This window comes from Pomacea canaliculata, linkage group LG2 (assembly GCF_003073045.1).
Source record: "Pomacea canaliculata isolate SZHN2017 linkage group LG2, ASM307304v1, whole genome shotgun sequence".
Lineage (NCBI taxonomy): Eukaryota > Metazoa > Mollusca > Gastropoda > Architaenioglossa > Ampullariidae > Pomacea > Pomacea canaliculata.
The window spans coordinates 11,826,461-11,852,429 of record NC_037591.1 but is presented as its reverse complement, the minus strand read 5'-3'; the positions used below and the strand labels follow the sequence as shown (position 1 = coordinate 11,852,429).

At 38.8% G+C, this 25,969-nt stretch overlaps 2 protein-coding genes and 1 long non-coding RNA gene across 5 annotated transcripts; 1 reads left to right on the top strand and 2 right to left on the bottom strand.

Moving 5' to 3' along the window:
• Nucleotides 1–524: 524 nt before the first annotated feature.
• LOC112558088 lies at nt 525–4,675 on the bottom strand. Of its 2 annotated transcripts, none has more exons than XM_025228286.1 (2): nt 4,560–4,663; nt 525–1,798 (listed from the first exon to the last, which is right to left on the bottom strand). In XM_025228286.1, the coding sequence occupies exon 2, from the start codon at nt 1,734–1,736 to the stop codon at nt 1,089–1,091; it is 648 nt and encodes a 215-aa protein (XP_025084071.1). In that variant the 5' UTR covers nt 1,737–1,798; nt 4,560–4,663; the 3' UTR covers nt 525–1,088. The 2 variants fall into 2 exon arrangements, 1 of the variants encoding a protein (XP_025084071.1); XR_003098068.1 differs by lacking the exon at nt 525–1,798 and adding an exon at nt 2,562–4,071 and having other exon boundaries at nt 4,560–4,675.
• A 6,136-nt stretch (nt 4,676–10,811) lies between these two features.
• LOC112556630 lies at nt 10,812–16,787 on the top strand. The gene is made up of 3 exons (XR_003097793.1): nt 10,812–10,861; nt 16,257–16,337; nt 16,653–16,787. It is a non-coding gene; the product is annotated as an uncharacterized LOC112556630 (long non-coding RNA).
• Nucleotides 11,271–25,965, bottom strand: LOC112556626 (kelch-like protein 18). 2 transcript variants are annotated; one of them, XM_025225797.1, is made up of 12 exons: nt 25,909–25,965; nt 25,596–25,748; nt 24,369–24,499; nt 23,994–24,134; nt 23,100–23,298; nt 21,784–21,944; nt 21,125–21,261; nt 20,582–20,689; nt 18,660–18,774; nt 16,727–16,831; nt 15,203–15,314; nt 11,271–15,035 (listed from the first exon to the last, which is right to left on the bottom strand). In XM_025225797.1, the coding sequence occupies exons 2-12, from the start codon at nt 25,710–25,712 to the stop codon at nt 14,634–14,636; spliced, it is 1,728 nt and encodes a 575-aa protein (XP_025081582.1). In that variant the 5' UTR covers nt 25,713–25,748; nt 25,909–25,965; the 3' UTR covers nt 11,271–14,633. The 2 variants fall into 2 exon arrangements, with proteins under 2 accessions (XP_025081582.1, XP_025081581.1); XM_025225796.1 differs by lacking the exon at nt 25,909–25,965 and having other exon boundaries at nt 25,596–25,902.
• Between the last annotated feature and the right edge of the window lie 4 nt (nt 25,966–25,969).

Below are 25,969 nucleotides of genomic sequence, written 5' to 3'. Positions count from 1 at the left end.
TCGCCATTTCTGATGGTGATTGCAGATGTTGTGGATATTGGTTGGCTTTTATTCGCGGTTCTCTATTATTTGATCATTTGGTATTATTTGATCATTTGTATCAAAGTGAACACTAACACAGCTTGTAACTTACCACAGTATTCGTGCATACCTTTGTGTTTTAATATTGCATGCTCCTGTGTGTATAGCGCTTTGGATCTGGATGGTGCTGGTGAATGGCGCATTATTATTATTATTATTATTATTATTATTATTATTATTATTATTATTATTATTATTATTATTATTATTATTATTATTATTCATCATAATTATCATCATAATTATTATTATTCCTTCAGACCAGACTCGACGAGTTAATCGATACCATTTCTTCTTGTGTTTGTTTCTCGTAAATTATCTCGTTTCCTCAAAACACTACGTGCTTTCCCTAACAACAAACCTTGGGTGACCCTAGAGCTTAAAGGCAGTGCTAAATTAGAATGAATTCCTTGTTTTCTTCACAGATTCAAGAAGCAGACAAGTCTGCCATGCTATTTATATGGCTACCAGTTTTGCAAAGATGCTATTTATACAGCGCGACAGGCTCTTCGGAAGATGACCGTTGCCGACGGCCAGTCTAGATGTTTGAAAGTAAAGGCCTCCTCGACATGTTGAAGACATGAAGTGACCAAATTTCATTAATGTTATATGCCCGTTTCGAGAAGCATGAGTTCTCCACCAAGATGGAGGATGTGCATAATTTCTATCAATTCTATTCAGGATATCAACATGTAGTGGAACTGATAAGAGGGTAAAGCCCAAATGATATTTGTATAGACCTTTTCGTTGATGTGCTGATCAGTTTGCGGTATTTTAGAACAAATGTTTAAGCGCTCCCTTGATTTATATTGTTCTGTCTGTGTGGAATTTATCCGCCGTGTGTAATTTTGTGTGAGGACATCAACATGCTGAGCAAATTACGGTTTGATCCTTTTTTTTCTCTCTTTTTTGGCCGCACGAATTTCCAAAACAGATCATCTAGGTTCTGAATCCTTTGTGCGTGATCCAGAATCCATGAGCTTAATGCTTGTGTGACTGCCATTCCTCTAACTGTCTTCGTCACAGATGTTTCCGACAGAGTTTTCCGAAGAGGAATCTCCCGGTTCCTGTCTCTCTTCATTTTTCTTATTTTTCTTCCTTGCTCTGCGGTGGGCAGATTCTTCCCATCTGGTCTCACCTGTTTCTTTCTTTCTCCTCGGTGCTTCCTGCATCTCCATATCCGTCACCGTTTCTTCATTAACCAGATCATCCACGTCGGCTATATTCAACGACTCGACACTGCTATAGGAAGGTGTACTTTCTTCCCTTGTCAGAGCTTGCAGGGGGGCGCCAACGAGTCTTCCTGTCTTGAAGCGTGGAAAAGACAACTGCGGGGCATCTGAGTCCTCCGCATGCATATCGTCAAACGCTACTGCGTGTCCTGCATGCCGGAGGGAAAATTCCTCACGTGGGGGCTCATCTGATTCATTGTCCTTTCTCGCTGCAACCTGCATCTTCCTCATCTCTGTGTCACCATCCGGGTCATCCAAGTTGAACATATGAAACGATCCAAAGCTGCTGGATGAAGAGTCAGCTTCTGCCAGTCCCATGGCGTGTCGGAGCGCCTTGAAGTGTCGATCAGATTCCAACAGCAGCTGGAGACTGTCTTTTCTTGGCTTCCTTCCTTCCCTCTTTTGTTCGTCCTCTTCTTCCATCCCGTGGCTCACCGCTCGTCTTCCGCCTTTTCAATCTACCGGAGGGCGAGGGCATCAGCGACCTGTAAAATATGTTTATCGTGTCATGGTGTCTGCTTATATGTAGATGCACGACACACTGCTGAGAAACATTATCATTTCTAAGACACCTACAATAATAGACAAATCAATGTTCGCGAAACCACTGGTACCAAGAGCACATTTTCTGAGTCCAAAGTTGCAGCAGTGCGATGACACGGCTAACATACTGGGTTGAATGCCAAAACAAGACACAGGGAGGCCGGGATCCGAAAGGAGAAAACACTGAAGGTGAAGGCAAGACGACAATCATGTCGACCATTGTCAGCTTGCTGGCGACTTCGGCCGATCTTTGCGATCTTTGCCAGTGTGGCAGGTGGGATAACTTGCTCGACTTTCCATAAAGCATCTTTATCACTGCTTTTAATTTATTTTTCATAATAAATTTGTTTAAGATATTTTTTCGTCAAGTGCTGTCTGGCTGGCATGCTCCATCATCATAGCAGTCGACACTAAAGACACTTTGCGTTGTCTGTCCTCGGTGACATTCTGCGTCTCTTTATCCTATATACATATACTAATTTCACATGTTTTTTAAAAGACGTGTTATAAATAGAGTACCGAAGACTTCCGAAACCAGAATAACTCTGTTGAACATCGTGAACACTCTGATGGTATCAACAGAACTGAACAATATACACGAAAGCTGTACGCAAATTTGAGATACAGCCAATCCACTTCAAAAGAAAGGCATCCTTTTAAAGAAAGGATCTACCTACTCAAGGCTTGATTTTCTAATACCCCCATCTTATTTCACAGTGAAACGAACTCTCTGGACACTAAACATGAATATAGGTTATCAAATATGTAATGCTAACAGCTTTTGATACAGCAAAATTTACATCTTCTAAGAGTTCTCCGAGTTGTGGAAGATTTCTGCAGCCGACTTTGTATTCGTCTCGTCAGGTTGATAAAGTGTATTTCCTTAGAAGGTAGCAAAATGTACATTTGATATACAGTGAACAAGGCAAAGTAGAAAAAGAAAATTCAGAAAGAAATTTGCCTGTCTTTCAGGTGCTCCAGTTGAGGATTATAAAATGTAACTGCACATCGAAATCCTTATTATCTGGCGCTTTCGAAAGCAGGATTTAATGAAGACTACGATCCAGATACATCGTATAGGACGTTGTTCGCTATTAGGGTCATTTCCCGCGAGTATGTGTGTGCCTTTTTGAGTATGAGTGTGTGCTTGCATACATATCTGCGTGTGCATGTGTGTGGGTGTGTGTGTTGCCATAGATATATGCTCTTCTGACACATCTTTGGCTTCACATACAACTGTTCCAAACTCGATCTCATGGTGACTGTAACTCGACCTTAACGTTTTCACACGTTAATACATACATGCTGACCAGATCTCAGATAGATGCATATCTTACGCGGGCGGAAGGTCTTTAATTGTTTGTCACAGGAAATTCCAAAACACGTTTGTCTGGACTAGACCTGGGCTTGTGAGATCGGTCTGTCTGGTTGCTATTCCCCTTTTCTCTGGCGTCCAATTCATCTGCGAGAGATTCTGTTAAACCAGAATCACCCCGTTGCCCTTCCTCCCTCCCAAAGTCCATCTCCTTCCTCGCCTCCTGTTCCCTCATCCACGTTGAAGACAACCCTTGACCCGGTGCTGCCGGAAAACGTCCAATCGTTTTGGTGCACGTTCAGAAGAATCTCTCTTGAACCAAGGACTAGAGGAGTTGACGGCCTCGACCTCGTTCTTCGCGATCTCGAGCGTTCCGGCAAAAGCTCACGTCCTGGCTGTTCTACTTCCCTTATGCCCTCTTCCCCTTCGTCCAAATGTTCTTTCTCTGGCTGTTTCCAAGTCCTATGTGCACGTGGGTACCCTGAGAAAGGATAAGATTTTCAACAATTTTCTCTCAACGTTTGTATTGTCGCCGTTTAGTGACAGGCTTGTAATTTTTAGATTCGGCTCCTTGTTCATCGTCCGCGGTTACTAAACCGCGATCATTTCTGGCCGAGTAAAAGTAAGACATATTGCGTAGAAATAGTAATGTCATGTCGAAGGTATGAACTATGATCATAATGATGGTCATATAATTCTTGGAGCACCAGCGGCAGCACGCTGTTTGCACTTGAGAACACATTTTCCAGAATTCTCGGAACGGAGCCCAGATCTGCCGGGTAGCTGGCTTCTTCTTCCGCGGCATCTGTCGTTGTCACGTGGAGCAAAAATGAAACGGTTGGGTGGATCGGAGTGTGGCCTGGGGAAGGTTGCCGGTACCCGAGACGAGACGGAAGGCTGCTGAAAATCGACAGTAGGAAACGTGAAAACAGGACAAACGAGTTGACTCCGACAGAGAGCTTACTCCACTTTCTCTCAATGATATTTGTAGAATTTTTTATTGCGCCTTCTTTATATTTTCTGAAGAATTTGCGTACCTCTTTTCTTTCGGTAGGCGCTGAGTATAAAGCATGCTCCCTTTATGAAACTTTCCTAGCAGACGACGCTAAAAATAGATTTGCATTGTCTTTCATTGGTAAAAATGCCTCACCTACACTGTTTGCCATTTCACAATTTTTGGTTAAAAGTTACTTTTTTCTTTTAAAAAAAAATTCGAAGACTTAGTCGAAACGACGACTCCTTTCAAAATGTCCGACACGCTGATAATCGCATTACTAACAGCAGGAATTAACTAACGTACACGACGTAGTGCTGTTAGAATAAGCCACAGTCTACTTTGTGGTTTCAAGAAGCCACACGGCATCCTTTTAGGTAAAAGATCAACTTACTCGAGGCTTGAATGTTCAGATACTTCCACCTTATTTCGCCATGGACACAGCTCTCCTGGACAGTGAGCAGAAACACTGACAGTCAAAATGGTGGGCTGCAACATTTTGACGTCATCAGAAATTACGTCAGCGGGGAAAAAAAAAGCTTGGAACAAATTAACGCGCTGGTGAGAACATGAATTTTTCCTTTATTTACTTTCTTTCTTTGTTTACTATTATATATTATATTTTTATGCTGAGGTTATATTTTTAGCAAAGCGCTTAATCGAAGAGATGCAGCATGTTCCGTGCCTGTAGATTAAAGTGGTTCTGTGTAATCTACATAAGTATGCAGTGAGCGGAACTGTCTCGAGTAATAATAATAATACTCAGCCTCCCTCCTGGTCTAACAGTCGATAGGTTTACGTAAGTATAAACGTGCTGCTGCTATCACTTATTTACTCAAAAACTCCCTGACTCAGGTTCGTTCCCTAGATTATTCGTTTCTCGCTCACGTGTGTGTGTGTGTGTGCGCGCGTATTAGTTTCGTTCACTCGTCTGTGACTTCTAACACAATATCCATCAAAATATCATTGTATATTTTAGACATAAAAAACAAACACATGTGCTGACTAGAACTGACTTGGATGCATTTTTTGGTGTGAAATAACCATACCAAATACTCTAATAACACAGGAGAAACAATCAACTACAGAGATAAAATAGATCGAAAAATATTTCAGGTATGATGGAATGCTCCCAAACGTGTGACCAGAAACTCGTGATTGTCCCTCCATCAGCTGGAGTAAGATAAACACACCTATACCAGGAATCAATCGAGGGCAGCTTCTATTCTGATCAAGAGTGCTCGATCAGTGTGTGGGTCTGCTCAGAGCTGTACGTAAATAAAAATGTAAATTTACAATCATTCAGCCAGAGCCGATGACATCACATAGGTGGTTAACGCACGTGGCACAAACTGTTCCCACATCTGTTAATTGTTTAGAGAAATAAGCGTTTTCCGGCCTAGGCGGCGTCACGGTCGGCTGAATTTTTTATGTGATGCGCAGCTATTACAGGAGGCCACACATTAGTTTATGTTATCGATGATATGCATTATGCACAGAACAATGCTATGAATACAGTCGTCACAGTCCATGTGGTGCAATAGACTGAGTACCTGTCACAACAAACCACCATCCAATTTTGCTGAGACATCCCTTTTTTCTAGTTACAAAAATAGCATGAAAAATGATTATTTTCCATTGTTTCGAGACAAAGCGCATTTGTCTTTTTTGTTTTGTTTGTTTGGTTGTTGTTTTTTTCATCTTTTTTTTTTTTTTTTTTTTTTTTTTTTGAAAGGGGAATTGTTCCTGCTCCATAGTAGGATATATTACAGAAAAATCAACCACTTGAGACTGATCAGCGGTCTGATATTGTGTTTGTGCATATAAGCTAGTCTGTTCAAACCTGGCCGGAGTCAAGCAGCATAATGATTATTAACACAGAGCCTTCTACTTTAATATCCTTCATTTTTCTACGGTATAAAGAAAGTTTACACTTGTACAGACTTACAACATGCCTGTATTGTCATAGTCATTATCTCAGATAGTAAATGCATTTTTCTCAGAATTTAAATTTCATTTTAGCCATGATGTTCCGCTTATTCTCGGGCAGGATGAAAGGAAAGTACCAACCACTGAAACGCATTAATCCAAAATCTTTTCTGCAGGACGTGCTTCAAAGTGCATGGTTCGCAGATCAGACAATGGAAAAGACCTTAGTACACAATCCCGAAAAAAAAATTAGAAGTTTCAGTGAAGGAGGTACAAAAGGCTGTAAAGTCAAAAAGCCAAAGTAGGATGGCAAAGCGAAGAACAGGCTGCTGAGGCCGTTAGTGACAAACATCACAGATGAGGAGACACTAAAATTCAACCTTGATTCACGGACGACAAAACGGTGGAGAGCTACCCCTTCCACAGCCATCACTACCCATAAACACTTAACTTTATTGTCAGCACGTCTGTCTACGTCCTCTTTATTGTTTCCAAATCAATCTATTTTTCAGTGTTCACCACTATGGATGTATAATAGTCTGTTTTTCTATAACTTCCACCTTTTTTCGTCTATTGACTAGTCCACCTGCTCCTCTTCCTCTGAAGGTTTGCGAAACTTTCACTTCTTACTGGTTCTTCTCCGATTCCTCTTTGCGTTTTCTCAGTTTGTCTTTTTTTATTACAATAATAATTATTATTATTTTATATTATTTTTAGTCAAGCGCTTTGATGGCCGGATAGAGCGCTCTATAAATTAACGTTATTATTATTAAGTTAGGAAATTGTTAATTATCTACATTCAAAAGAACTACAATAATTTCTCCTACACTTGCGCTTTTGACAACCGACATTTTCTGTACCTCGTTTGTCACATGTTTCTCACCTACATAAGAGGACCAGGTGACTGATCAGACACTGGCATCTGAACTAGTTTTAAATCTGTAATAACAGAAACAGTAATAGCAGTGATGTATATAGCGCATTTCCCTACATGGAGGCAACATGGGTGGGAGCCAGAATTTTCCTGGGACTGAAGATTTTTCAAGAGCCATGTAGTACTAGAGCATATGCATATTACGTTATATGACATATGGTTGCATACGCATTTCACGTTTTTCACATACATAACACACATATGTCATACAATGTCTTTAGTAGTTAACAATGACAAATGTCCAACTTTATTAACCCTAATGGGCAATTATAACTTGGGAAGTGTGTTTTGTTACAAAAGTTTTAAAAAAACTGCTAGTTACAATATTAGGCGAGTGGTGCATTATAAGAACGTGCATTCTTATATATAAAACATTCTTAAGGTACACCTATATCACACATCCATGCACACATACAACTGACAATTAATCTATAATCTATGGTTGAGCATGTGGACTGCAGAGGTTGTAAACCATTTCAAGTCCCTATTGCTTTTGCATATAGGCATAGTATGTTTGCCTGCCTGAACTCAATATAACAAATTCTCCTGCTAGGATATGTTCTGGTATGGACAAAATGCTGTAAACTTTTGTGACAATTTGCTGATCATAAAAAGGAATCCAAATTTCTGTGCTTAACACCAATTATCTTAGAAAAATGGACAGTATGGTTCAAACTGTTCATATCATGGACAGAAAACTGTAAAACCAGCATATGAAGGAAAAAAGTGAAAGACTTTCAATGAATGACTGATAAAAACAGCTCAATGTTGCTGTGCTGACTGAAAAACTATTCAGCTATTGAAGGTACACATGCTGATCATGTTTACATCCCATTTTAGCCTGCAATCAAAAACAGAGCCTACGTACCTAAAGGAGTTAACTGTCTCAAGAGGTACACAATAAAACAAAATTTTATTTTCCTAAACTCAATGCCTATCTCTTTTGTCTTATCAACATTTAATTTTGATAAGGCAAATAAAAACAAGTAAAAAATCCAATACCCACCAAAACCTAACACTTCTTATTTTTTTAAATCCAGTGATTGATGTTTGCATTGGTCTCCCTGACATTCTGGGAGCAGGCTTTTCGGGGTATTTGTCAAAATGTCAATTTGTCCAGTTACTATGTTGGCAGGCTGTGTGGTTTCTGTTGGTCTCTTAGCTGTCTGTGTTGATGGCTCAGTTGCTGGATGAGGTAACTGCTGCTTCTTAGTAGGCTGGAAGCTGATGCAGTCCTCCAACTTCCTTTTTTGGACAGCATTCTGGCAAACATGCAGTGTCCTGTTTTGTTTTTTAGCCAGATGAGCCTCTCTTTCCAAATGCACTGTATATGATGCATGTGCAGAAATCACATTTTTTATCATTTGGTCACCGGGGACCATCTGTATGGCTCTCAGTCCTCTGGCCCTTAAATCATACTTAATAAACCCAATGGCTTCAACATTTTTAGGTGTAAGGTTGGTTCTGTCTTTTTCAACAATGTCATCCATAATATTAAAGGTTCCCGCTGCCCGGCATTTTATTCGCTTCCAGTAATCGTTTTCTTTGAGTACGGATCAGTGACTAAACTTATGTTGGGGACGATACGAACATCGCCAGTGAAAAGACAGTTAAAGGTGGAAACACTGAAAGGACTTTTAATTGTGAAGTGCAACTTTGACAGCAAAAATTCACGAAATCCTTGTGAAAAAATGTATGACACAATCTTGCAATGACTGAAACTTTACAAGGAGATTCACGGTCTATGAAATAAGGTTTGGGAGCAACAGCCCCGCAAGATGACGAAGGTGCCGGACCATTATTGGCACAATAATTTATACAGCGCCTCACCTGCACGTCCGCAAAGTTGGCTGAGCGGGAGATAAGGTAGGAATATTTTAATTTAAATTTTAAATACCGGTTTTCTATTTTAAATGGAATACTGTAGTGGCGTGGACAGATCTGCCGTTGAAAGCATCACTACTCGGTAAAGTCAAAGGAAAGTACCCCCTCCCCCTATTTATCGGCGATCTTTGTCGGTGACGACACCGTCATCGGCACGCGTCCCGCTTTCGCTCCCGAAACGTCTGGTCACCTTACCCGAGGTCATCTTTCTGACTTATTGCTAGCTGTGTTAAACAAGTTGTGACAAAAAAATTGATGATCAGAAAACGCTTCTAAGTTCTAATGAAGCAAATTATTGAACCCATGTCCTCACATTAAACCCGACAATAATAACAAGCAGTTTATTAAGTTATCGTCACCATATTATTTCGCTGTAAGAAAAAGCCGGTACTGTCACAGACGGTGGGAAAGGTTACAAACAATTAAAACACTAAATTCATGCGTTATTTCGCGAAATTAATCCAGCCTATCTAACTGGATATAAATCAGTGCTTCCGGCATGATATCAATAGTGATGTTGATACACGTACTCCATTACCCCGGCCCCGCGCGGATGGTCGGCCCCAGGCCCCGTGTGTTCCTAACGCCGCCTCTGCCTATTACCACTAGCGTATGGTATCGTTCACGATACGAGAAATTTTCGCTTTTTTATTCATAGTCCCTGGTCCTTCGTAATCAGTGAAAATTTTGAACTTTACTTTCCGTCCCAGTTCCGTCCTGAGATTTTTTCTCAGGACGGAAATCCGTCCCCGGACGGAGAACTCCCATCCCTGCAGGCAAGCTCGATCCACTTTACAAGAGACGGGAGGCAGTAGGGAATGAGTAGTAACTAGAAACCAAGCTGACGTGGTATTTTAACAATTGAATCAGAGCACTTTTATTAAATTTATTGCAAATCAATTTTCTTTGCTGGTTCGAGCTCGAGCCGTTAATTGGGACTATGAAAGGAATCTTCGGAGCGTGACACACCAGATGTACAATGAGCAAAGGACAAACCGTTTAACGCTCTATTAGTGGTTTTTTTATATTGCCCAGTAATGACAGGTACGAAACTCCTGATACGATAACCCGGCAATGATGAGTTGATCATCACAGTGGCTGTGAATGACGCGAACGGGGCGGCGTCAAACAAGTAGGGTGTGATAGTAACAGCGATCCTATCAGATATAGTTACGTGAATTTTTTTTAAATTTATTTACGGTTAAATTGTGGTTGTTGTGAAGACTTCTCATGGGGACTGTCATGCATCGACTGACCAAAGAGGATGACTTCACGTCACATAACTCCGCCTCCTGCTCCGCCATTTGTCCTACGCGACGGCGGTGGTGAGAACTTGCTCTCTATCACAACTTAAAGGTATACTAAATGCTGTGACGGCGGTGGTGAGAACTTGCTCTCTATCACAACTTAAAGGTATACTAAATGCTGTGACGGCGGTGGTGAGAACTTGCTCTCTATCACAACTTAAAGGTATACTCTGTGACGTAGAACTTGCTCTCTATCACAACTTAAAGGTATACTAATGCTGTGACGGCGGTGGTGAGAACTTGCTCTCTATCACAACTTAAAGGTATACTAAATGCTGTGACGGCGGTCTTGCTCTCTATCACAACTTAAAGGTATACTAAATGCTGTGACGGCGGTGGTGAGAACTTGCTCTCTATCACAACTTAAAGGTATACTAAATGCTGTGACGGCGGTGGTGAGAACTTGCTCTCTATCACAACTTAAAGGTATACTAAATGCTGTGACGGCGGTGGTGAGAACTTGCTCTCTATCACATTAAAGCTAAATGCTGTGACGGCGGTGGTGAGAACTTGCTCTCTATCACAACTTAAAGGTTTACTAAAGGCTGTGACGGCGGTGATAAGGCTGTGGCGTGCTGTGTGACGTCAGCGAGGGAGAGGAAGTGTCGCTCATTGTTAGGATTTGAACTCAAGTGATCGGTGGTGTGTCGTGAGTTGGATTAATGATACAGTATATTATTATTATATATATTAGTAATAACAATCAAGATGACTATGAGCAATATCCAATCATATCATTAGCTCACATTGGGATCGAGATGACGTCATCGGAGGACGAGACTTCGTTGAAGCAAACCAAAGAGTTCCGTATAATTTCTCTTATTAAACACAACGTTCAATAAAACATTCAATTTTTTCCACATAAACAGACATGAAAATAGACGAGATTCAAACTGATCCTGCTTTTTACGAGATTTTAAGTTTTATTTTGCCTTTACAATCAGTAAAGGTTAAGTATCCGGCATTTTGGCAGATATTCTCGGTGACACCCCAACACAAAGAATATTTTGTGTAGTTACAGACTTCGAAATAAAAAAAATTAAGTCAGTTATAATAAAGAATTTTTTTAATTTTCTTTCGATAAGGCAAATGTAGCTCGATGACTATAGCCTTATACTAGTAGACGTCTTCAACGAACAAAATGTGCCAGTGAATCGAACGCCATTAAAAGAGTGAGATAAACTAACAACAAAACATACAGCTACAGCCTACAGTATGAGAAATATAATTTATATCTTATAGATTAAAACATGAGAAATTTGGCATGAATGGATTATTTTGGATAATGCAGCTCAAACATTAAAAAAAATGCACAAATGGGAATTTTTATACTTTTTTTCCCTAGTAATGCAAAGACTTCATAGCTTTGTGAGTAATGCTCCTAATCATGGAGCAGATCATCGTGCCTGTGGCTGGTTCAGTAGAAAGTCATTAGGTCGCGTCTTCTTGGGAGACTAAACACGGGGAACTACATACATGTCCTGTTCCCCACTCCCCTCACTCCCCTTCGTCCACTGTTTTATGCGACTCCTTACTTTTTAATCTAGCAAAAAAAAGTCAAATAAAGAAATACCAACTTCCGCCCTCTCGATGTTCACACTGCTGTCGCCAAAGGAGTGGCCGTTATTTCCTGCCTTGCGCCATTCTTCACTTCAAACCTGAGTGAGTGAGCGAAAGAAGGCGGAAAACAAAACAACTAAAAAAATCGCCTCCATTATTGACAAAGTAATTGACAACTTCCCCTTACAAACAGAACATGTTGTTTCAGGTGTGTCGGGTACTCAAGCGGCCCGATCAAATTTCTAACATGAGTGAGGAACGTCAGCTATTTCATGGATTGAGTTGTAGGCTTGGTTTCCGAGTGAAAAGATTAACTGGACAAAGCAATTGGACGACTGCATGCTCTCTCAGGAGGCCGATCTTCGCTAAATTCTCTCTCTCTCTCCTGTGACTAGACGTTGGAGTGACGATCAGCAATGGTGTAGGTGCGCCAGTGGGGCCATCTGACGGCCCGTTGATGTTGGTCAGTCATCACTTTTTCTGCTTGCACAGTCGAAACCTCCCTCCACACACCCCTGGAACACTGTCTTGGGTGGTGTGTTGTGCTGAGAGACGTGCCCGAACCAAACCAGTTTTCGCTGCTCGACGGTGGAGAACAGAGGTCCGGTTCCCGGGGAACCGACCAGACCGGCAACTAAATTGTCGACAAAGTCATTTGTTTTCATTCCATGCAGGAAATTCGGAAGCATTTAAACTCTAATGGCTAAATCCTCTTTGTTTAGGTCAACGGGGTCCACGCTTCGCAGCCTACAGTATGATGGGAACGACCAGGGACTTGTACAACTTGAATTTGGTTTTGAAGTTGATGCTCCTGCTGTTCTTGTTGAGCCTCGCCATTGCTGCCGTCGCTACTGTTACTTTCACTGGCTGACTCAGGCAAACTTGGAACTGAAAATTGCTTGTAGTTAGTTGAGCCCGTCCTTCACCTCCGGTTCTCTTCCGAGACGTCCCCATGGTAGTCGTGAATCAGCTTTAATGATGGGTTCCAAGTGTATAAAAGACTGCAGGCGCCTGCATAAAAATCAACACTTCGTGGTCTTCCAGAATAACACTTTGCTGTCTTATACAGGCATTTCTCTTTGGGTACTTTTTTCACAGTGTGCCTAATGTTTACTAGTGATAGGCTCTCAACACTGTTTGCTTCGTTTATAAGTCATACAGTACGATGTTCTATTTAAGCAATGTTTTTTCCTGTTTGTTAAACTGCCTAATGACATTTTGATTAACATCATTATCCTGTTAGTCCACACCATAGCTGAACAAGGTCACAGCAATCTGATGTGAAAAACTGTCTGAAAAAATAATTCCTACTGCTTTTCTTCAGGATATCATGCAAAAATATCTATTGACCACATTGGTGTATCTAAGGCTTATGCCAGTCTTCTTGTACTCTTATATTTTTGTAATTGCTAACAAGCATACGTGAGCGCACACACACACACAAAATCAGATTACAGAAATTTCACTTGGTTTCTACATTCTAATTTGCTACATATACATGCTGAAAGTTTAAATTCTGGTCCTGCATACTGTGTAGTCAAATACATACACAACCTTCTCACCCACTCAGGACTGTCCAGTAGAGCAACAGTGAACAATACAGTGGATTCAATGTCCTGGATTCAAATCTCGTCTCAGGTGTATTGTTCTTTCTCTGTGGCACCTCTTGACAGGACTGACTGCTTTACCATGATGTAACTTAGTTGATGGCTTGGCATAAAGCACCAATTCACCCAAAAACACAAACATACAACAACACCCCAGGGCTAAAAGAGGTAGCCAGAGGGGTGATAAGAACGAAGTGATAAGGGGTAAGAAAGCCAGAGAAAAAAATGGTGAACAATCACTACACAATTTCACATGAGAGGCAAAAATCCACATTTTTTTTTTTTAGATTATAGTCATAAGCTATTGAAACACATTTGATATAAAAGTACAAGAATAACATCTGTGTTTGCAATGTCCAACTATTGGTGAGATTCAAAGGTCTCATCTTGATTAGATATTTGTGCAAATAATTATGAGTGCATCAAGCAAAATATCCTGGCACCTATGAATAAGCACACATAGATGTATGAGAGTGGAAGGGGTGGGTGGGAGGATCAACAGTACTTACATTGAGCCAGTGACTAAGATCAAATCATGGCAAATCAGTTATCCGCAAATGCTACATGCAGAGAAAGAACAAGATATGAACCCATGACACATGATTGTATTGGTCACACATGATTGTAATGGTCACACATGATGATATTGGTCACTGAATGTAACCAGAGTACCCATCATACCTGCACTGTACCATACACAATTACATTAAAATGCACTCCAGGTATTGTACATATCACACTCTGAAAAACTGAACATAAAAATTTAATGAGAAGACATGTAATTAAAATATTACATGACTAGTTTGCATCACATTTAGAAATACTGTTTTCTCACAATATTGCAGGAAGTTGCTAATGATTTCCTAATTTATCCAATATACATGTTCAGATTAGAATCCTGAGTGTACATTTGTTATTGTCACAAGTGGCAAAAACAAACAGGTAAATGCTTTAATCACAGATCGACACACATCAACAGGAAACTCCTGATCACAATCTGTACTATTACCCTATTCCAAATAAATTTTAAGTGAAATAAATGAAGTTTTTGAAGTAAAAGATTGTTTTTCTGTGACATCTGTAAATCTATAGAACACCTAGGCTCTTCTGCTGACAAAAAGAATGAATTTGCAGCAAAACTTAATCTACTTGAACCTTTCAAGACAAATTAACAGACATCTTTCCAGCCCACAAAATGTGTTTGGCAACAACTTTCACAAAAGTTTATGAACTGACTGTCCTTGGTTTTAAATGGGATCATAATTGGGATCTTCATTTGGAACAACCCCTACCCCAACCCCTCCTTCATGCAATATCATCTGTGCCACGAGAGTCCACCTATCCTTCTCAGGGTCATACATCTCCACTGACGTTAGCTTTGTCTGTCCATCATACCCACCAATAGCAAACAGTTTTCCATGGGTAGCTGCCACAGCTACCCGACTTCGTTTCATATTCATTGGTGACACCTCTTTCCATTGGCCAGCCTTTGGGTCATAGCATTCAACACTGTGCAGGAAAACTGCGCCATCATAGCCACCAACAGCATACAGTTTACCCTTAAGGGCTGCAACCCCAAGGCGGCAGCGCTTGGAAATCATACTGGGTACATCTCGCCATTGCCCTTCTGTGCAGTTGTAACACTCAACCTGCCAAATAGATTACTCTTTCAGGTGAAATTAACTAAAAGAGATCCTATTCAGCCACTTACAATCAAAGCTGGAATATAGTAGGAGCTGCTTGTACACTTATAGGCATAAGGAATGTGCACACATGCAAAGTAGACAAAACTACAACAAATGATAAAAGGACTTACAGAATCAAAAATGGAAAGTCCATCATGGCCCCCACATATGTATACCTCCCCATCCAGAACAGCCATACCAGAAGCACTCCTATGATTTTTCATTGGTGCAACAAGCATCCATCTGCCATGAAAATGTATGACTTCAATGTTTTACAATGAGAATGCAAAAAAGATATGCATAATACAGCTATGAAACAAAAACTGCAGAAGAGAAGTGAAAAAGAATAGAAAAAGAAAAAAAGCAAAAGGAGTTTTAAATAAAATAATTAAGACAATATCATTTGCATGTGTGTGTGAGAGAGCACGACCTCGTGGTAATCTCATATCATACTAGATGCAGCATTAATCCCAAGTACTAATTAATCCCAAAGTACTATATTTTTTTATATATAATTCCAAGCCTCAGTAATGCTTGGAGTTAACACCAAGCAGATAAAGGTGTACCTCCTACAAGGTAAACTCACCACATTAACTTCATAGAGGTTGAAACATACTTCATCTGATTAGTTTTTAAATGTTTTACCATAAGAGATGCCATCACTTATTGAGTGCACATTTAAATCATGAAAAAGAACAAGTCCCTGACAACAGTAAAAACAAGATATACATGTTGAAAAAAACAACAGAAAGTAAGAGAACACCGCAAGGAGCTGTAGACAGCAGGGCTTGTGATTAATATGCTTATGGCTAAGAGAGAGAAAATAAAAAGAAAGATAAAAAAGGGAGTAAAACGTGCCAGCTGTTCAGCTGGGTTTAGAAAGGCTTTATAAACATACCTAAGAATTTGAGAACACAAATGCCTATGACATGCATCAATATTAACATTATTCCATTTCTGTCAGAAGTTAACATCTGGAGCCCTTATGCTCCTTGATGCTGTATGTATTATGTCATGTCATTCAGATATTATGATTGCTTCATCTGGTACATTACCAATATATGGAATTTGGATTAAGAAGTTAATCAGACTAAGCTTTGGAATAAACAAAGGAGGCTGCTGAGCATAGGTGTTTTGAAATGCATGATGCCTTTGGCATAAATCTTTGTTGACTCTGCATTTCAGCTATTTCATACCAGTAAATGCCACATGAACAAAGGGTTCACTTAAGAATATGACTTGTGGAAGTCAAAACGTATGAGAAAGGTAAAGCATTTTCACTTTTATCCATCCTGAGTATTGATTAACCTATTCTTGCAGAAGTAACAATTCAAAGTCTATAGTTATTAGCATCATGGACTGCAAAAACAGTGATATGTAGCTAAACAACAATTCTTGATTTTCTGTACATTGAACAATCCACATGATTCATGTCTTAGTACTGTAAGGAGTTGCTTGCTATTGGACATGTTTATGTATGCATATGTGCAACAAAGAGGGATACTTCTGTGTGTGTGTGTGTATACAGTGCCCATAGCCTTAGAATGATATGATGTAAACTTCTGTGTTATGTCATTACAGACAAGCCTCACTTCATCCTGTAGGATGAAGCACATAAGAAAACTTTAACAGGCTAAGATTCAACAACAACTCACGAGTCAGTCTTGGGATCATATATTTCCACTGAGTGAAGTGATGACACACCATCGTAGCCTCCACACACAAGCAGCTTTCCACCTACAGCTGCTGCTCCAAGAGCACTGCAAAATAACATACACATAACGTGAATGTTAAAGCTCTGCTACAGTGAAAAATGCTTATTAAATTACTAGACTGAGCTTAGTACAAGCTATTTCTCCACACATTTCAATCATTCCCTGCTGTGACTGCTCTTAAATGAATTTCTCTATGCGAGGATGAGATCAATGTGCTATGCATGAAAGACTACAAATGAATGTCAACTATAGAAATGGAACAAGTGACAGCAAATGGGTGACACCATTGCAAACATAAATAAAGTGTGTGGATGTAGATGAAGAACTGAGCAGTGTGAAGGGTGGTCACTAAGTGGAAGAGTTTGCTTGATTAGGAAAGCTATTTGCTAAAGAGATGGGTTTTAAGGCCAGACTTTAAAGCTTCAGTTGTACATACAGATCAAAAAGAAAGGGGCAGAGAATTTCAAACAGTTAGGTCAAATTTCTCTTGTCAGATGCAAGAAACCGAGGAGAGCAGCACCGCAAATAGATAATAAGACTGTGTTAGGGCATCAGTAGCTCAGGCAGGTATGCTGGGGTAAAGCCATGAAGACAATGGCAATGTGGTGAAGAAATCTTGAAATCAATGACAGCCAGTGGAGCTCATGAATCCTATGGCGTGGTGTTGTTGCGGCCCTATGGCAGAGAGACCAAAAGTAACATGCCGGAACAGAATGCTATAATCATATGAATCAAACACAGCCACCAGTAAGGAGATGTGATCCATGTCACAAGCAGATAGTAAGTCATTCACCACATGCAGCTATGCTGTCTCTGCTAAATGCTTCTCAAAACAGGCTGACTAAAATGGTTCAAGTACACTGTGGCTACATTTGATACAGCTGACCATGACACATCTGGGTCGAATGATTCATATGATAGGCTGACTAAAATAGTTGAAGTAAAACAACCTTTTTAAGTATTTTAGACAGAAAATGTTGATAGGAAACAGGAGGATAGTTTTTTAAGATTATTTGAGTGAAGGCTGGGATTCTTTAGAAGTGGGGTGTTGACAGCATGCTTAAAAAGGACCAGTTGATTACTGAATGATTACCGATGAGAGCACAACACCAGTTGATTACTGAGTGATTACTGATGAGAACAGTAACTGGAATTATCTAGTTAAGGCACTTGTGCAGGAAGTGCATCAAAATCAGGTTGAGAGTAGGATTTATTTGGTAACTTTGTGACCTTGGTGACCAGCACTCCAGTGAAAATATGAAAATTAAGGTTGTAAGACTGCTGGTCCAGCCCTGCCCTGATTGTGTCAGTTTTTCCCCAGAAAGAATTTGCAGAACATATCAGGCAGCTGTTCCAAAGGAATGGCAGTAGGTAGCGTGGAGGTGCCTTTGTGCTTGCCTAAGAGATGCCCTACAATCCAAAACAATCCCTACTTAATGTACACTGTTGTAGCTTTTATGAGGTTGTGCCAGATCCTTGCAGAAATAATTGTGTGATTTGTGACCTTCCTGTTAAGCAAAAAAAGTCTGTAGACTGTCAGGCCTGTTCAGCATGACGCCGCTTGGAAAGGTATAGTGCAAACACTGGACTGGGTATTGGTGGGAGAGGGTCTGTCATCTTGTAGCAACATGACCTAGTGGAAAGTTGACAGCACATATAATCCACTAGACTGCTGGAGCATTAGTTTAAATAGAAGTATTCATCAGCACAAATTATCCATAAAAAAACAAACATATACAGGAAGGCAAGCAGCAACACACACACTTTCTCACCCTCTCATTCCCCCCTCCCCCCACCAACTCTCCCAAGTTGTGAGCAAAAACTGGTTTATAATATTACTTTTAACGTCATGCATTTAAAGAAGTCTGCATACCTGCGTTTACAATTCATGGAAGCAACTTTTTTCCATTTTCGTATTGAAGGCTCAAATGATTCCACTGTATTAAGTCGATCAACTCCATTGTAACCTCCTATGGCATAAAGTCGCCCTGACATTTTAAAAAAATATATCATTACTAGTTTGATAAAGCAAATTAATTACATCCCTCTTCAATCCAATAAATCTGTCAGAATTTAAATTACTGATATTAAATCATTACAAGATGCAACTTGCCAAAGTACAGGTAGTCCTCGACTTACGACGTTGATCCATTCTTACGCGGCGGCGTAAAGCGAATTTCGACGTAAGTCGGATCATACGTTCATACAGTACTGTACCATAATAACAGTACAGTACTGCAAACACTTAGCCTATCCAAACACCTATCCTAACACAGTACCCTACATAATTATCAATAAACATAAGTACAGTAAAATATTGTGCAGTGCAGTATGCTTTGTTATCACTGTCGCTTTCATAGGAGCAGATCTTTTCACATGTTCAAGGATGCGATCTTTATCCTTGATAGTCGTAGCGACAATCGAGCGACTAAGTCCTAATGACCTGCCAATTTCTTTTCCCTTAACTGGTAACCAGAGGAACCAGTTGTAAGGTAGACATAATGGGGGAATTCACATCAGAAGGGAAAGTCCCCCAGTGGTCAGTCAGTCCACTCTTTCACTCCCCCAGCTTTTCTTTTGCTTGCCACAGTGTTAATCTCCTTCAACATCCTTGGTAAACCATCTTTAGCAATGTGTCATCTCAGATGATATGACTGAACCACACTAGATTCTGTTGCTTGACAGTAGCAAGCATGGGATCCTGGAGATCCACCAAGCAGATGAATAGGCTGCGGACAAAACTGTCTGTCGTCTGCTCCCTGTATGATATCCAAAGGAGAGAGCATCCAACTCTTGTTATGCCCATCATGCTGCAAAAACGTGGACCTTGTTTACATAATCAGATCACAGAATTCAAGTGGGTAGAACACTAGTATTCAAACCTGGAGGCACACCAGTTCAATACTAGTGTGGTGCAGGGAACCTTCACCCATCAACCAACTGTTGGCAATGAGTACCCAACTCCACAGAGGGTTAGGGAAGGTAATGAAATGAGGGAGAGGAGATAGGCACCACTCTCACAAAAAGTTGGTCCTGAAAAATCTCACTCCTCAAGGACCAAAAAACTTTAGAGGACAACTTTTACTTTGCTTTCTTACTGGCTGTCCATCATCAAAAGATGAATGTGACCAGTACTCTACCAATGCATTTGTGTGTGTGTGTGTGTGCATGCATGCATGTCCTTGCATATATATGTACATAAGTTGTATGTACTTGCTTGTCACATCAACACAAAATATAAGCGGAAACTGGGAAATAAATCATCTTAAGACACCAGAATTTGATTATCAACAATTTGATACTTAGTTCGGAAAGGGGGAAAAAACCTAATGTGAATCTGCTGTGATGGCAAATATTTTCCATAGCATTAACGTTGGAGTCTTGAGATAAATGCATTAATCATTAACATTAAATATAAATTACAACATGCTTGATGAAGTAGCTAATCTGTTCATGTGTGTTTTGCCAAAAAATAAATGCATAAGTTAAAAACACAACACATTTATCTAAGCAACATTAAGCATATTTTAGGAAAGCATGCTCTCCACCCCTATCATGGTAAATAAGCTAGACACAAACTCATTTGTTGCTGAAAACGGACACTATGTACACGTTTTCAGACAGCATTCAAAGCTTAAAATGGTTTGTCTTAGTAAGAAAGGCATGGTCAATAAAAGAAACATGATGAAACAAAACCCAGGTGTATATCTACAACAGTTTGATTTACAATATTATGGTCTTATAGTCTGGTTTCTGTAATTAAATAAAGGAAATCAGAAAAATGCCATAACTTACCATTTAAAACAGCAACACCAACCCTGCTTCGAGTTGTATTCATAGACTCAGACACAGACCAACATCCTGTTACAGGATCGTATCGCTCAACAGTGTTCAGCGAGTTGCCTGAAATGATTAATCAGTGTAAGCACATCTCTTAGACGTGATATCCATTTATAAAAATGTATGATATGTGTATAAATAAATATAAAACACTATTTTGGAGTTTTGTACCATGGACATCACTGCCACTGTCATGTATTGGTTAAAACAAAAATGTTCAGAAGTCCCTTATCCTACAATTATTTCTAAACATCCACATGCTCTTAATAAAGTTCTCTGTCTCAAGACTTTTTGGTACACATATTTTAAATGAATCTTCCAGCCATGAAAAAAATAATTGCACTGTTGTCAAACTCTTAAAACAACACTTTTTTAAAACATGAATATACATACACATTCTCTTTCTCTGATACATCAACAGTTAAAAAAAAAACAAAAAACACACAGTTAGCATGATAAAATGATTGAAATGAATTACTTGATTCTAAAAATACTAACCACAAGGTGTAAGACCACCAACAGCATAAATTATTCCAGGAATATCTGTGCAACAGCGAGGACGAGTTTTAAAGGTCTGCATTAATGTTCGTCTTTCTGGCATTAGCAGATAATCTCGTGCTTCATCCAGCAAATCCCTGAGCAGAAATCATAGAAAAAAAGTATATTTATGTAACTACATTCTTAACAAACACTCAACTTCATCATCATGTATGTATTGCAGTTTTTTAATGAAGACCATTAAATTTGAAATTAACTCATTTATTTACACAAGTATATCTACATTGATAAGCATTTATAGTCATGAATTTGTAGACACATACATTCCATATTACTCATATTTGTGAGTATGCATGTGCATGTGTGTGTGTGTGTGCTATGTGTTGGTTTGTATATTCATATGTGTTGAGAGGTGAAGTATGTTTAACGTATAACTGTACATTATTCAGCATAATAAGTCATTTCCTGTAGACATATTGCACTTTACAAGAGTTCTTCTTCATCTATTCCAAATATATTATACACACATACACATGCAGAGACATACTCAAGTCTTTATGTGAGTGTGTGCGTGAAATGTGCATGTGTAACTGAGCATGCAGAAGTAAAACTAAATACGAAATTAACATCACCGTAATTTTTTAACATCCAGTGTATACCTGCACAGAAGAGAATTTTTAATAAGATTCTCTGTGGCTACACGATCACTGAGGTAAGGAGGAGTCAGCAGTGGAAGTCGAACCTTCACCATCAGCTCAGGCAGGAAAACTTTGCGTTCTGCCTCTTTGAATTTCACCCAGTTTAGTACAGCCTCAAAAACCTAACAGTTATAATATACATCACAAGTTTATTTTAAATGATCGCCATACCATTTATTATGACTGTAGCAAGTTTAATTCCATGTCAAAAGCAATCTTAATTGATAAATATGATATAACTAATGCAAGAAATAATTACATCGCTGATGCATTTTTCTCTGTGAACAACTGTTACAAATATATTTACATCATATAATCTGACTAAATGAGCAGATCTAAAGTCTGGAAAACAGAAAAGCAAGAGGACTTTGTTAATGGTGAAAAGGCAAGAATATTAATTCAGTAGCAGGTAAAAATCAAAGTGAATATAAAGTGTTGATTCTTATGCGTAAAGTTCAGTTACAGTCATTAGACAGACAGGGGTGAATCATAACGATCATGTTACAGTAAAGGTACATGTCAAGATGGGATATAGTAGGATGATTTTCTGGCTGACAGAGACAGATTGTGAAAAGATGGTATACAGAATTACATTTTTCTGACTGATACCAAGATGATGGTACAGAAAAGAAAAAGGATGGAAAATGAAATGAGAAAGACTGAGGGAATCATTCAGATTTGTCTTATTATCTGAAAGCCATCTTTGAAATTCCTAACGCTAAGGAATCAACATAAGCTAAACGTTGCGAATCTTGTGACAATATAACACAAGGGACATTAAAGAAACTATATGCAAATTGTATTGTAAATTGTTTACATCAGATGTTACTGAGCATGCAGAAGTAAAACTAAATACTACTTATGTTACGATATTATTTGAGCACCAGCTGACCTACACATCAATAATCCATGAAAATGCACCATCCACCAAGCTTTGTGTGCTCTTATCAATAAGATCAAACGTGAGGTGTGTGAAAGGATGTTTATTTATAGTCTACAATTTATTATGAGGGACTTTCAGAAAGTAGTAACATACAGCAACGTGTGCAATCAATCAACAGAATTGCATACTCATTGGAAGGTGTGGTTCTAGCAGATCCTATTATGCAGTTAACCTACATTTACTCTTTTAGATAATGCCTAATAACAATAGCCTAAGAAACCTGGAAATAAATTCTGTTGAACATAGAACCAAAATTTGATGAAGATATTAGTCTTTACTTTTAAAATCCCTTTGTGCTCTTATCACAACAATCAAACTGTGAAGTGTCATATACCTCCTCTTCGCTGTTGACATTTAGTTCATCATAAGAAATTATTTCAACAACATCCTGCTTTCCAAGTGCATAGAATTCTTCAGTATCTGAAACTTGCTTGAAATTGAACTGAATAAATTTGTTGGTGGCCTCCACAAGGCTGACACACATATATTGATCAGCAAATGCCCGTAGTGTCAGACAATTCTGTACATTTAGTCTGGAACAAAAACATAGTTGTTTCACTTGATATTCTAGTATTTTCAATTAAATAAGCAACAAGTTTTGAATAACCAAAAAGTCCATAACTTTATAGATCAAAACTGTTTCCCATAAACCACTTTTTACTGGTTTGCTTTAACAGATAACCTTTCAACTTGGAAGGCCATAAAGTTTAGCTCTGTTCCAGAAAAGCACTAGTAGTACTCAGACAAGCTATTCAAACTAAACTAGATGTGTGAGGACTCATGGGATAGTACAGCTATCTTCTGTTCTGCTAGATAATATTCTCTGAGTTGTCTAAGCTGAGAACAGACTTCAAAAATGTATGCTTGATGTAATTTGCAAGGTTGTTTGCAAATATGTGAATAGGCAAAACTGACCAAATCTTCCAAAACAGTGCAGTGATAAATACAAGACTACCACAAAGACACATAATAACACATTATGACACAATGATATCAGTATTACACAGATCTCATATGTATTTTCTCCAGAATGATGAAAGTCAGTCCTAGCTAAAATAAGATTTAGTGACTTTCATTTCTCAACATGTTAAGAAAACCAGCTCAACTTATGGTATATGTATAGGCTAATACATAGTGAAAGAGAGAGTGTGTGTGTGTGTGCACATGGTACTTTTCTAGCCATATCTATTCTCAACAGGCAAAGTTCACAATTTCTGACTTAACAAACCTGTCCTTGAAGTAATTACAGCAGGCATCTCTCACAGAATGCAAATTCAGAAAGCTGGCTGCTATAAGAAGACACTGTGCATTATTCTTGTCTATGGCCACATTTCCTGTATAGGCAAAGTTCACCAACGCTTCCAGAGCACTGGAGTGAAAAATAAAAGACTACTGCATAGACACATTATGAAACACAGTGATACCAGTCTCATGCAGATTTTAAATGCATTTTCTCCCAAAAGAGCGAAATCTGTCAAAATCCAAAACAGATTTAGTGACTGATTTTTCAACATGGCGTCAGGAATGAAACCATTTATGGTACATATATAGGTTGATAAATAATTGTATAGAAAAATTTATGCATTTTTTTTTTATTTCGTACCCTGGCTCAATTCCTTCCATAGTTATTTCATTCTGTTTTGATTCCATCATGTCATGGGTGAACATGGCATTGAAGTAAGGGATGCTGGCTGCCAGTATAATTCTATGTGCTGAAAACTTTTGCTCCCCAACCTGTGATGTTTGAAAAAGTAAATCTAAATACATAATAATGAGACAAAGCGTAAAACTCCCCACTGATAAATTCCAAGATAAAAATATTATTTATTCAAAAACACATCCAGATGACTTGAAATTTATATCTTTTGAAACTGCAAAATTTAAAATAATGCATTTTAAATGCTGTACAAATACCCTTCCCAACAACTTTCTAAAATGAACTTGAGCTTCAATTGACTACTGCACATAAGTGTATTTTCCAAATTGCCTCCAAGAATTGGAGTCTTACATCTTTCATGCTGTAACTACTAGAAGTTTTCAGTAATACACTAACTCTGGAGTCAAAGAGTCTTTAATCTGCTTTTGTGATGACAAACAGTCTTGTGTGGTAGTATCTTAATAAGCCCTTTAATATTCCCTTTTCCTTGTACCTATGTTAAAGTGTCATAAAATCACAAACATGTCAAACTCTAGATCCAAGTGATTCAATTATTTAGAGAGCTAAAAAAGTCATATTCTATAATATGTGCTCAGACTAAAAGCAGGGAGCGTTTTTCAATGCTTGGTCAACCAACAGCCATAATAAAGACTGAGTCTGAGTGAAAGCACATTTCAAATCATTCACAAAGGTGCTGAATAAATTAGATTGAATACAAAAGTTGTCGTACTGTGGCCGTTAACGTAACTTATAAGAAATTCGTTCATTCTCTTTTACTCATACGAATTTAACATGTACATAATAAATTAATGGAGATATGGTTCATGTGAAAACATTTTGAAAATTGATGGCTTTCGACACTGTTTAGAAAGAAAATTGTCTTACATTGTTGCCTGTCTTCTTCTAGTTTTCAAGAAAATTATTTGTATCTAATGATAGACCCACAATTAATGCTGCTTTCGCGTTGAAAATAAAAATTAGACTACTGTCCTTGAGATTCCCCCCGATCTAACAAATGGCATAATGTCCAACAACTATGCAAAAATCATTTGGTGACAGCCGTTTCACTTTCCGCTTACAATGAATGTACTGATATCAAATAATACATTGATTATAGTTGGAATAATAATGAAAACGGCCGTGTCGATCGATGGTTGCCAAGAGAATGCATACCTTTAATGTTACATCGCAAAGTTTTCCTTGTCGCCTTATATCTGCAATTAGAGGAAACGCACATATTGGAAGATCAGGCTTTTTAAAAATGACGGTATCTTCGCAATCTCTTGACATGACTTTTCCTTTCTTCGGCCAAATCAGCGATACTGTCTGAATGGATAAAACACAATCAGCCATATCGCAGACATTCAGAGTAGTCTGCCCCGAACTTTTTCAAACTTCGATTATTAAATATTTTGTACACATAAAAAGCTAATAAAAACTAAAGATTTTAACTGTCAAAGATGCCACAGTATTCTATTCAACCAACAATTGTAGTAAACTGCTTTTCTCTGGAAGGTTAGTGCCCCTACACTTGTCAAGGTACGTAA